At 48.5% G+C, this 12875-nt stretch overlaps 1 protein-coding gene across 2 annotated transcripts in view; it reads left to right on the plus strand.

Annotated features, from left to right (window-relative positions):
* The window catches only part of LOC142311168 (membrane-spanning 4-domains subfamily A member 8-like), a 167928-nt gene that overhangs the window by 59754 nt on the left and 95299 nt on the right, over nucleotides 1–12875 (plus strand). The window contains exon 4 of one of the 2 annotated variants that reach the window (XM_075349349.1): nucleotides 9596–9652. The exons of the other annotated variant lie outside the window; for it this stretch is intronic. Coding sequence (XP_075205464.1) covers nucleotides 9596–9652 — 57 coding nt within the window. The remainder of the gene's footprint in view (nucleotides 1–9595; nucleotides 9653–12875) is intronic. 2 annotated transcript variants of the gene reach the window in all.

The raw sequence follows: 12875 nt of genomic DNA on the forward strand, positions 1-12875 counted from the left end.
TGACCTTAATTTTTAGAAAAGTGGAGACTCCAAGTAGGGTCTCCAAATTGTCTTTTGTCTGTAGTGGCAGCGTTCTGGGAACAACAGGCCTACACCTGTCACTCATGCATCTTTTGATTTTTACAATGAAAATTCTAGCCCACATCCTGCGTGTAAGTCAACGCAATTAGGCAGTGCTCAAAGTAATTATCATTAGAGAATCAGTCACACAGCTGCTACATTGTGGACCACTATCCAGGCTGATCAATGGCTGTCTCCACTGAACCTGGAGCCAGGGAAGGCTGTGTGTGAGAATGGTGGAAATCTGGTGGGTGTGCATTGCATTGATCATTCTGGTTGTACAGAAATTTCTGGGGCACAACTCTGTCGCGGGCAGGGAGGGCGCTGCGCTCACCCACTGCTCGGGTCCGGCTGCTGCTGCTGCTCGCTCGGTCGGTGGCTCGAGCGGTGGGCCGGATCCCGGGGACTCGAGCGGCGCTCCTCGCCCGTGAGTGAAAGGGGAGAATGGTATGGTTTTGGGGATTTATTGTCTGTGACGCCACCCATGGTTGTGGTGAGGTTGTGACACCACCGCTGCTCTGGAAGGGGATCCCGGGAGCGATGACAGGGAGCAGATTGGATGTTGTTCTTCCCCTCCGTGGGTAGGGGAGTTGGTTGTCCCGGGGCCAGGTGAGGGAGGAATGGCCAGTGGGTCACGGGGCCTGGTGAGGTGCAGGGTCGCGGGGGCAGCGCGGTGCCGCATGGCACGGTTGTACTCACTCAGCCAATGATGAATGCAAAGTCTCCGGTAAAAGAAACGGCTGCGGTGGTTCTTCTCCCGGTAGGTTGGCGGTGACTGCCTTTCCCTGCACCTGTGTTAAGTTCTCGGTTCTGGTGGCTTCCCACCGGTAACCCGCTCCCCAGCTTGGATGGATGCTGAGTGAGCCCCTTTTGCCCGCAGGCTCTGGCCCTGGGAACTGTAGCCTTGGCGGTGATTGTATTTCCCTTCACGGTTTGAGCGGTTGCCTTCAATCGGGTCTTGACTGCTGGGAAACCCCGGAGGTTCCCTTCGCTAACGGATTTGACCAGTTTTACGGCGACTCCAAGCCTGGTCGGGGTCCGTAGGCCCTGCCGAATGGTGCTGGCTTCTCTTCGCCCCCGATCCGGTACCGGCGGGCCACCGCCCGTCCCCGGTCCTTACGTCACTCACGTCAATCAGCCTCTCCTGCAGACGGTCACCACCATCTGCCAACCTTGCTGTATGTGCCCGGGCCACGCACCCGGACACGGTCAGTCTGCTCCACTACCACTTTACTCCTCAACTCCACAACTCCCTAACTGATCTGACTTCCTTTTCCCGCCTCCAGGACTGTGAACTCCTCGGTGGGTGGGGCCAACCGCCTGGCTCCACCCCCTGGTGTGGACATCAGCCCCTGGAGGGAGGCAACAAGGATTTTTGTCTGACTTCGGTGTGCCTAGCCGGGGTGTGGGGTGTGTTGTTGCAGTACCTGTGACGACCTGGCTTGTCCAGGGCGCCACAATTCCAACCTGGATGAGCTGCTGCAGAAGGCTCGGTTGATGTGTGCTCACTTTTCAAAATTAACATGCCAGCTCACATCCTCTGTGTTGCATGGGCCTTAATTCCCTGCTTTGCAAACACACTATGGGGAAATGGGGGTGGGCGGGGTGGGGGCAATTGATGCTACTGTCCTGCTGTCTGTCTGAATGGTTTTTAAATGTTAAGACTAAAAGATTGGTCTCCAAGTTTTGTTTTGTCTGTACTGGCATGGGTATGACAGCACCAGCCCTACACCTATTTCTCATCCACATCTATATTTCTTATGTCAATAGTCTAGGAAGCTAATGGCTATGCGAAAATAGTAGTACTGCACTGTAAAAGTTACTTTTTTTGCTGTTTTGGAAGGTTTTTAACTTCCCCTAAAGGTGTTTTCTCTGCCTTACACTTAGCCTCCCATTGAATTCAATAGGATTTGAAAAGGTTCGATAAGGTTTGGAGTTCGGTTCGGTGAACAGTTTGGCGAATGTAGTGTTTGTTCAGTTGGGTTTGGCAAACCAAGCCTTGAAAGGTTCGCTCATCTCTAGTGAGGGACCCCAGTGATCAGCAGCAGGTTTAGTTAGGGGTCACCATCTTCCCTTTCCCTAGACACAGGGTTTCTCTTCCCTTCCCATTTGCTGTTTACTTAGTACTTCCCCAAACCTAGTGTGACCCTAAGGCACCAAATTATCTTGTCCTGCCACTGCTTTACAGTCGTGACTCATGTAGGGAAAAGAGACTTTCCAGTTCTAGATAGAGATTAGAAGGATTCAGCTAGTCTGTTTGTAATCATATGATGTCACAGACCAAAAGGAAAAGCATTAAAGGTTAGAAGGGCAAAATTAGCAATTTAAAGTTCACTGGGATATATAATATAATGATTGCAAAATATTAAGAGGATCAAAAATTTGATTGAAGTGCATCTTTAACCTCATTCGCAGTTGCATCGAATTCCCCATAATGCCTTGCAGCTATCACGTCACATGGTCTCGCGCAGTGAATCAATGGTCCTATCACAGGAACTATAAAACATGACAGCTGGCCAAGAAGGTCCATTTTAGAATTTTACAGCATAGTCATAGGAGGTCAGAGCACACATCTCATCCCACATAGCGACAGAAATGGCCTATTCTGGTTATGGTGTACTACTGCAATTTTGAAGCACATTGAAAATGGTAGTAGTAGTCTCTGTCTGTGAATAATAATCCAAATATTCAAGTTATAAAGGGAGGTGGTGTACCCTGTGTAGTCATTCAGTATGACTTTAAGTTGATTGATCAGGGATTTACTACAATAACAGCACCTTACTGGGGAAATTTGGAGGGGAGATAAAAAAAATGTTGTACTTTCCGTGCACTCATCTAATATATAAAGCTGAGTGTATATGTGTATGTATGTATGTGTGTATGTACTGTATGTATGTGTGTATGTATATATGTATGTCCGCTAAAGGAATCCGCAAAGTCGCATTTACAATCACGAAATTTTGCACAGACACCTCATGTGACTCAGGGAACATCGTAGACTATGTTTTGACAGGAAAATTTAACCCCGCACTTTACAGTTACTTTTCAAAAAGCTGCCTCCATTAAAATGAATGGAGCCTGGAACTAGGCTAGTATGTCACCAAAAAAATCTCCATAATCCAAACATTTAACCACAACTTTACATCTCAAAAAGTGTTCTTGTAAAAAAAAAATTTTTGCACACACTTCATTATTGAAATAGTCCAATATTCAACCCACACATATTACCTAAATACCACTGTTGGTCACTAAATGTTTTCCCTTAGCCAGATAGGTTGAGTTCACTTGTATATTAATAAGGCTGTGTTTGCATTAAAAAGCTCAAAATACTGTCCTAGTAGTGATGTGTATTTTACAGGCAATTAGAGGCTTTGCAGTATGGTAATTTCAATCAAATTTCAGTGGAAAATTTGACAGAAATGGCATATTTGATTGTTAAATGATCTGTTTATTTATAGTTACACATCGTCAGTCCATTATTTATCATATGTCCTCCCTGAATCTTAGCAATGTTTAGCAAATTTATTATATCAACTATTCCCAGTTTCTAAAAAACTGAAATAAATTTAAAAATTTGAGGGTTCATATTGGTTCCCACAGAGACTGACAAATTGTTACAGTTCGGGGTTTTCCCAAGCCTCGAGCCGCTTCTGGCCTGTCCTCATCCCCTGCAGTGGTGTCAGCTGACTCTCCTGCGCCACCTGTCTGCCGCACCAGGTGCTTGGCTGCTAGGCGTCAGGTGTCCAGGGTCTTTGTTTGTTCTGAGATTAAGTCCCTGTTTTGCCCTACCACGCATGCGCGGGTTCCCGCTGCTTCTCCAGGCTATAAGTGCGGGATTCCCGATACTGCGCATGTGCATGACGTCACCAGTGATCAGTGACACGGTAGCTCCTGATTGCCCGTTGATGACATCATTGGTAATGTGGCGGTCCTTGAGTGGCCGCGGCCAATGCCATTGCCATCTGGCGACTGGCTTGGGGCAGGGCTTAGTCTATAAAAAACCCTGGACGACGCCCATGGCTGCATGAGCGTAATTATAGCTCAGGTGTCAGGCTGAGCAGTACAGCTATTGTCTGACCTCAGCGCCAAAGCAACCATGCAGAGTATGTCGCAGGGTTGTGTGTGACTGTAAAAGGTAGGCAGGGTTAGGCGTCCGGTGCCCGTCGCGCCAAGATTAATGGCGAGGCACAACCAGGGCAAGTTACCCCGCTCCAGTCCTACCACTCCAGTTATACTGCAGCAGCTCAGTGATGCTAACTGGGCTGCCTCTACTGTCCTGGTGTACCCCCTACGCACACGGTCAGTGTTCCCTAGGACTCCCTGTGCCGTAAACAGGTGAGGACCGGTACTCAGTGCGTGTGCTGTGAGCACCACAGATTGAGTTTTTTTTATTTTTGTGTCCCTCTGAGGTTGTGCCATCCGGCCGCCTCTTCTCTTGTGGCTTGATCATCTATCCAGAGGACCTTGGGAGACATTAGAGCTGTTATTGTACCGCCCCGCGGCCTCGACTGCGGCCGCCGAGCCGCTCGGATCCGTGCTCGCGTTCTACGGGTGGTGGCTCGAGCCTCTCACGGACCCGGGGATCACGTCGCTCTGCAAGGGGGTTGGCGTTACACACGGGGGAATGCAAGTATTTGGTTTTGGGATGATTGTTCATGACGCCACCCAGGGTTGTGGTGATAGTGGGCACCACCGCTGCGGTAAAGGTACGGGGACTCCCGGGAGCAGTGTTGTGGCGCAGCTAGGTGTTGACCCCTCCGTGGGTAGGGGATGTTGGTCCCGGGGCCCGGTCGGGCTGTGGGCAGGGATGCGGGGCGCAGTGTTGCGGTGCAGCGCAGTGCCTGATGGCACTGTTGTACTCACGATTAAACCACACAGAGTCACTGGTAAACCAAACGGAGGAATGAACGGGACCCGCAGCCGGCTGCAGCTTCCTAGTCGGGTTGGCAATGTCCGCCTTTCTCCTGCACCTGTGTTTGTAGTGTGACTACTGTGCCTGGGCACTGGTAGTCTGCTCCCCGGCGTGTATGTGTCGTAGGAGCCCCTGTTGCCCGCAGACGCTGGCCCTTGGATCTCTGGCCTCTGGCGGTGGCTACTATCCGGACGGGTTGGGCTGTTGCCTTCAATCGGGACTTTGGTGGGAATGAACCCCTGAGGTCCAGACCGCAATCAGTTAATCTGACTATGGTGGTGGCATATAGCCTAGTCGGGGTCTGAGTACCCTGCCTGGTGCTCCGGTATCCTGTTAGCTCCCCGGTTTGGTTCCGGCGGGCCACTACCCTGTCCCGGTCCCTTACGGTTCCGCTGGTCGTATTCCCGCTCTCCTGCAGGCGGCCACTGCCGTCTGCTTGCCTGACTGTTTGAACCGTCTGTCTGCACTGACTGTCTGAACTAGACTGTTTTCTGTTTTCCTGCCTCAGGACAGCAGACTTCTTGGGGGCGTGTCTTTCTGCCTGACTCCGCCCACCTGGTGTGCCTGTCTAACACTGAGGGAGGCAATCAGGTCTTTGTGGTTGACTGATGGTACCTTTCTAGTGTGAGGGTGTATGTGGTGAGTGTTGTGACCTGTGACCCCTGGGGTCCAGGGCATCACATTATTAGTTTTTCTCTAATCATCCTCCCGCGCAACACAAATAATTTTATTTATCCCATTCAGTGGCTGATTGCCCATTCTTTAATAAATATATGTATCTAGCTGAAGTACCTGGCGTTGCCCGGGATAGTAACTATCGCGCTCTCTCTCCCACTATCTATCAGTCTCTCTCTCTATTTCTGTCTGTCTCTATCTGTCTCTGTCTATCTCTTTCTCTGACTGTCTCTATCTGTCTGTCTCTTTCTCTGTCTGCCTCTGTCTTTCTCTTTCTCACTCTATCTGTCTCTGTCTCTTTCCCTGTCTGTCTGTCTCTGTTTGTCTATATCCCTTTCTGTCTGTCTGTCTCTTTCTCTGTCTGTCTCTTTCCCTGTCTGTCTCTTTCCCTGTCTGCCTGTCTCTGTATTTATAAAGCGCTAGCACGGCGGTGGATACCGCTACTTCATAGATTCCATACAGATGGTGCCATCCCACTAGCGCTTTACAAATACACAGCGGTGGATACCGCTTTCAATAGAGCCTTATCTTACAGCGCATACCTAATAGCACTTTGCACATGTTCCCTACTTAAAGAATTTCTATGGATTGAAGGCATAACTCATTTGCTGGTCATTGACAAAGGCCATGTTCTGGGCCAAAACGTCTGATGCACTAAGACTGAATGTTTAATACATTTTCAAAGTTTTTCACTTTAATCTGGGAGTACCTCTTTTCTATCATTATGCCTCTGTCTGTCTGTCTCTTTCCCTGTCTGCCTCTGTCTCTTTCCCTGACTGCCTCTGTCTGTCTTTGTCTCTCTGTCTACCTCTTTCCCTTTCTGTCTCTGTCTGTCCGTCTCTCGCTGTTTGTCTTTCTTTGTCTGTCTCTTTCCCTGTCTGCCTCTTTCTGTCTGTCTCTTTCCTTATCTGTCTGTCTCTGTCTGCCTATTTCCCTGCCTCTCTGTCTGCCTCTTTCCCTGTCTGTATCTCTCTTTCCATGTCTGCCTCTGTTTCTGTCTATCTCTTTCCCTATCTTTCCCTGTCTCTCTGTCTGTCTCTTTCCCTGTCTTCCTCTGTTTCTGTCTGTCTGTATCTTTCCCTGTCCGTCTCTGTCTGTCTCTCTGTCCAGCTCTCTCTGTCTGTCTCTGTCTCTTTCCCTATCTGTCTGTCACTGTCTGTCTATGTCCGTCTGCCTCTTTCCCTCTCTGTCTGTCTATTTCTCTGTCTGTCTTTTTCCCTGTCTGTCTGTCTTAGTCTGTCTGTCGTTCCCTGCCTGCCTCTGTCTCTCTCTCTCTCTAACTCTGTTTCTTTGTCTGTCTCTGTCTGTTTCTGTATCTGCCTCTTTCCCATTCTGTCTCTATCTCTCTCTTTCCCTGTCTGCCTCTGTCTGTCTCTATCTGTCTCAGTCTGTTTGTCTGTCTCAGTCTGTCACTCTCTCTGTTTCTCTCCCTGGCTGCCTCTCTCCCTGTCTCTCTCTGTGTGTGTCTGTCCGTCCACAGAAATCATATTACCTCACACAGAAGCTTCTTATACTAAAGGCCGCTTTACACACTGTGATCTTGCTAGGGAGATCGCTAGCGTGCGTACCCGCACCCATCGTTTGTGCGTCACGGGTAATTCGCTGCCCGTGGCGCCCAAAATCACGCGGACCCGTCACACTACTCACCTGCCTAGCGACGTCGCTGTGACCGGCGAACCGCCTCCTTTCTAAGGGGGCGGTTCGTTCGGCATCACAGCAACGTCACAAAGCCGCCACCCAATAGAAGCGGAGGGGCGGAGATGAGCGGGACGAACATCCCGCCCACCTCCTTCCTTCCTCATTGCGGGCGGCCGCAGGTAAGGTGAGGTTCCTCGTTCGTGCAGTGTCACACATAGCGATGTGTGCTGCAGCAGGAACGACGAACAACATCATACCTGCAGCAGCAATGATAATTGGAATAGGGGGGCATGTCACCGATTAGCGATTTTGCACATTTTTGTGATGATTCAAAATCGCTCATAGGTGTCACACGCAACAACATCGTTAACGCAGCCGGATGTGTGTCACAAATTCCGTGACCCCAACGACATCGCTTTAGCGATGTCGTAGCGTGTAAAGCGGCCTTAAGAATGTCCTTTGTTGCCTATAGCAATGAATCAGCGCTCCTATTAATGAACTGTAGCTCCAAGCTCCATTGACTTTAATATAAGCAGATTTTTTTGCTAAAAACTGTAAAGCGCATGGTTAAATTTTCCCCTCAAAATATAGTCTATCCCTGAGTCTATCCCTGAGTGTAAAATGTTGTGATTGTAAATGTGACAGTGCGGATTCCTTTAGCGGACATTCACACACACACACACATATATACATACATACACACACAAACACACACACACACACACTCATCTTGATATATTTGATGTGGCGGTAGACATAGGCATGGCACTTGTCTCTGACACCCTGCCACACTAAATGAAAATGGGGCCCTGGCTAGGTGTGTTTACCTTTGTCGTGGTTGTTACCTGGGTAATACGCCTCCGTAGACTGCATAAAGCTGTAGGACATGGCAGGCCAGGACCAGATGGTTTGCAACAAACTGAGGTAGATCAAAGTCCAAAAATAAACTCTTTACTGAACTCTACCTTGATAGAAACTATCTACATCAGATAAAAGGCACAATGCTTCACAGAGTACTCCATTGCATTAAGCAGGCATGAATACTTCTCAGCTACCTTTAATGACACTACATTTTCTTCGCTTCAAACACTTACATCTCAAACCAGTCTACAATTCTGGGAGACCTCGTCTTCCGCTGAGAGGGCCACACAGGTCAAGGTGTAATTCTACGGATGGTAACAGCTACTCTCAATTCCCAATTGACTTATGAGGCCTCCCCAAGAAAAGTCACATCAGTACAACTCCTCCATACTACTGACAAAGTCCATTCTTAGGGGTTCACAGACTCCTGGCTGCAGTGCACCCTCACTCCATGTAGAGGAACTCATGTCCCATTAGGGCGACCATAACTTCCTTCTTGTATACACATTTGGGTTCCTTTTCACTATAGTCAAATGTTCATTAGCATCCTTTTGGTAAAAGTCCTCCTCTTTAAGTCCCCCTTTACATGTACCTTCTACTTCACTTGGGTCTCTCTCCGTACCGTTTAATCGGCCTCCCTGGCCTTGGTTCCGGTCATTTGAATGTTTTGGTCTATTGAATGTTACGGTCAATTTTGTATCTCCTCATAGTTCCTTAGAACATATTATATGATGTCTTCCCTTTACATACATAAACACACATAAACCCTGTAACAAGGTAGTCTGCTAACTGTGAGCCAAACGAGGAGGAAAAAGTTTCTTTTCAGCTCACCTGCTGCCTGGACTGCTGAACCTTGCGGGTGCCTGGGATCCACGGGTGAGTCCCAACCGGTCATGGACAAATGCAGAGAGGAGAGAGGAAAGGATCCGGCACAAATTCTTCTTATGATAAAAGCATCATAGTCTTTATTTAGAACATTAAAAAACTACCGTGAAGACCGAAAGATATATTATTACATGGGAACTTCCCATGTAATAATATATCTTTCGGTCTTCACGGTAGTTTTTTAATGTTCTAAATAAAGACTATGATGTTTTTATCATAAGAAGAATTTGTGCCGGATCCTTTCCTCTCTCCTCTCTGCATTAGTCTGCTAACTGTGAGACCTTAGGTCTTGCACCACTGATTTCCTGGTACTACGGTAACTGTCAACTCCCAGGAAATAAGTTCCCTTGCCTGCTCATATAACTCCACCCAGTATATGGCCAGTCTAAACTGTTAACCCAACAGGTGCCGAACCAGTACATGTCATTTACCAAACACATAAAACCATATTTAAAACAGTGAATTGCCCTGCAGAACACCACATTCTCTTCAAAGGTATGTGGGCAGCACTTAAACTTGCTTTCACAAACACCTTTCTTATTTTTCTTATGTTTGTTTTTATAGTACATCATTGCTGGATCTCTGACAATCAGTGCTCAAAAAAGGCAAAGTATTTCTCTGGTGAGTTCCTCTTTAATTATGAAGTTTTTACATTAAATATTTTCTTATAAAGATGTGGCAAAAAGTTTATTATGACAAATTATGTATATCAGAAAATGCATAGAGCATCCTGCCCCCGAAGATGACGTCAGTTTCAGTAGCGGTACTGGTCTCTGCTTTACCTAGTTGCCAGGTTAACTCTTTTTATATTGCGCACTGACGGTGAGTTCTCTTGCCGACTCGTCACTTCTTATCAGAGTCATTGTGTACTATAAAAGTATATTGCACGGTGACAACACCCTACTGAGTATACGTCAGATCAACTGATGCTTGCTCAGCAGAACAGGGACTACCTTAGCCGCTGACACAGACGTCACTAATGACACTTCATTTCAGGGTGGGGACAGAAGCTGTGGCAGTGACCACAACCTCTGCCCCCTGATGACGTCTGGTTTAAATATCCCAGCATGCAGTAGGGATTCTAAAATGAAATGTCATCAAACAGGAAGTTGATCAAAAAAATAAAGCAATGGAAAGGGAACAGTAGGCAATTTTTAATCAAAGTATATTATAAAATTTATTAAAGTATATTATAAAATTTCATTACATTAAATTGATAGGCATTTAGGATTAAATCAGTATTAGTTTTGGAACACTCCTTTAACTATTAAAATCCCAGTCACCTCTCTCCAGCCCATTTATTTATGTACAGCTGATAGTCACCTTCCCCCTCATCTTCTGAATACTTTGTTATCAGCCCTGCAGCTTTCACAGCAGATTTCCTACTGTTCTGTCTGTCCAGAGCTATGTTCTTAAGGTCCCGTCACACACAACGAGATCACTAACGAGATGCTGAGTCACAGTTTCTGTGACGTAACAACGTTCTCGCCAGTGATCTCGTTATGTGTGACACCTACCAGCGATCAGACTGCTGCTGTGAGATTGCTAGCCATTGCCGAATGGTCCGGACCATTTTCTTAAAAGGCGATGTCCTACTGGGTAGGACACATCGCTGTGTTTGATGCCTACCAACAACCTCCTAACAGGGTCCCAACGCCCGCCGAGATCGTTATACAGGTCGCTCATTGTTACTGCGTTGTTGGTAAGATCTGACTGTATGACATCTCACCAGCGACCTCCTAGCAACTTACCAGCATTCCTTATCAGGGCGTATCATTGTCGGGATTTCTGGTAAGGGGTGCTTCACACATAGCGAGATCGCTACCGAAATCGCTGCTACGGCACGATTTTGGTGACGCAACAGTGACCTCATTAGCGATCTCGCTGTGTGTGACACTGAGCAGCGATCTGGCCCCTGCTGCGAGATCGCTGCTCGTTACACACAGCCCTGGTTCGTTTTCTTCAAAGCCGCTCTCCCGCTGTGACACACAGATCGCTGTGTGTGACAGCGAGAGAGCGACGAAATGAAGCGAGCAGGGAGCAGGAGCCGGCATCTGGCAGCTGTGGTAAGCTGTAACCAGGGTAAACATCGGGTAACCAAGGTGGTTACCCGATATTTACCTTAGTTACCAGCCTCCGCAGATCTCACGCTGCCTGTGCTGCCGGCTCCGGCTCTCTGCACATGTAGCTGCAGTACCCATCTGGTTAATTAACCCGATGTGTACTGTAGCTAGGAGAGCAAGGAGCCAGCGCTAAGCAGTGTGCGCGGCTCCATGCTCTCTGCACATGTAGCTGCAGTACACATCGGGTTAATTAACCCGATGTGTACTGTAGCTAGGAGAGCAAGGAGCCAGCGCTAAGCAGTGTGCGCGGCTCCCTGCTCTCTGCACATGTAGCTGCAGTACACATCGGGTTAATTAACCCGATGTGTACTGTAACTAGGAGAGCAAGGAGCCAGCGCTAAGCAGTGTGCGCGGCTCCCTGCTCTCACGGTTATGATCGCTGCTTCGGCTGCTGTGTTTGACAGCTAAGCAGCGATCATAACAGCAACTTACAAGGTCGCTGTTACGTCACAGAAAATGGTGACGTAACAGCGACCTCGTTGTCGCTGTCGCTAAAGCTGGTGTCACACATAACGACAACGACAACGACGTTGCTGCAACGTCACCATATTCTGTGACGTAGCAGCGACCATAGATGATCGTTAGTAAGCTGTCAAACATGTTATATAAAGCAGCGACGGAGCAGCGATCATAGCGACGTCGACGGTCGTTGTGTGGTTTCAGACGTAGCGTAGCGTCGCTGCTGCGGTGTCAAACACAAGGATTATCAGCATGGCACAGCGGGATAGCAGCGATCAAAAAATGACCTGGAGCATTCAGGAGCGAGCAACGATTTCGCAGCAGGGGTCTGATCGTTGTTATGTGTCACACACAGCGACGCCGCTGTTGAGGTCGCTGCAACGTCACAGAATATGGTGACGTTGCAGCGACGTCGTTGTCGGTATGTGTGACACCAGCTTTAGTGGTGTGAACCAGCCCTAAAGGTCCAGTCACACTAAGCAACTTACCAGCGATCCCAACAACGATAGGGATCGCTGGTAAGTTGCTAGGAGGTTGCTGGTGAGCTGTCACACTGCGACGCTCCAGCGATCCCACCAGCAACCTGACCTGGCAGGGATCGCTGGAGCGTGGCTACACGAGTTGCTGGTGAGCTCACCAGCAACCAGTGACCAGCCCCCAGTCTCCTAGTTACAGCACACATCAGGTTAATTAACCCGATGTGTGCTGCAGCTAAATGTGCACAGAGCAGGGAGCAGCGCACACTGAGCGCTGGCTCCTTGCTCTCCTAGTTACAGCACACATCGGGTTAATTGCCTGATGTGTGCTGCAGCTAAATGTGCACAGAGCAGGGAGCAGCGCACACTGCTTAGTGCTGGCTCCTTGCTCTCCTAGTTACAGCACACATCGGGTTAATTACCCGATGTGTGCTGCAGCTACATGTGCACAGAGCAGGAGCCGGCAGCACAGGCAGTGAGAGCGGAGGAGGCTGGTATCAAAGGTAAATATCGGGTAACCAAGGACAGGGCTTCTTGGTTACCCGATGTTTACATTAGTTACCAGCCTCAGCAGAAGCTGGCTCCCTGCTCACTGCACATTAGTTGTTGCTGTCTCGCTGTCACACACAGCGATCTGTGCTTCACAGCAGGACAGCAACAACTAAAAAATGGCCCAGGACATTCAGCAACAACCAACGACCTCACAGCAGGGGCCAGGTTGTTGCTGGATGTCACACACAGCAACATCGCTAGCAACGTCACAAAAGTTGTTCGTTAGCAGCGATG

The sequence above is a fragment of the Anomaloglossus baeobatrachus genome, chromosome 5 (assembly GCF_048569485.1).
Source record: "Anomaloglossus baeobatrachus isolate aAnoBae1 chromosome 5, aAnoBae1.hap1, whole genome shotgun sequence".
Classification (NCBI taxonomy): domain Eukaryota; kingdom Metazoa; phylum Chordata; class Amphibia; order Anura; family Aromobatidae; genus Anomaloglossus; species Anomaloglossus baeobatrachus.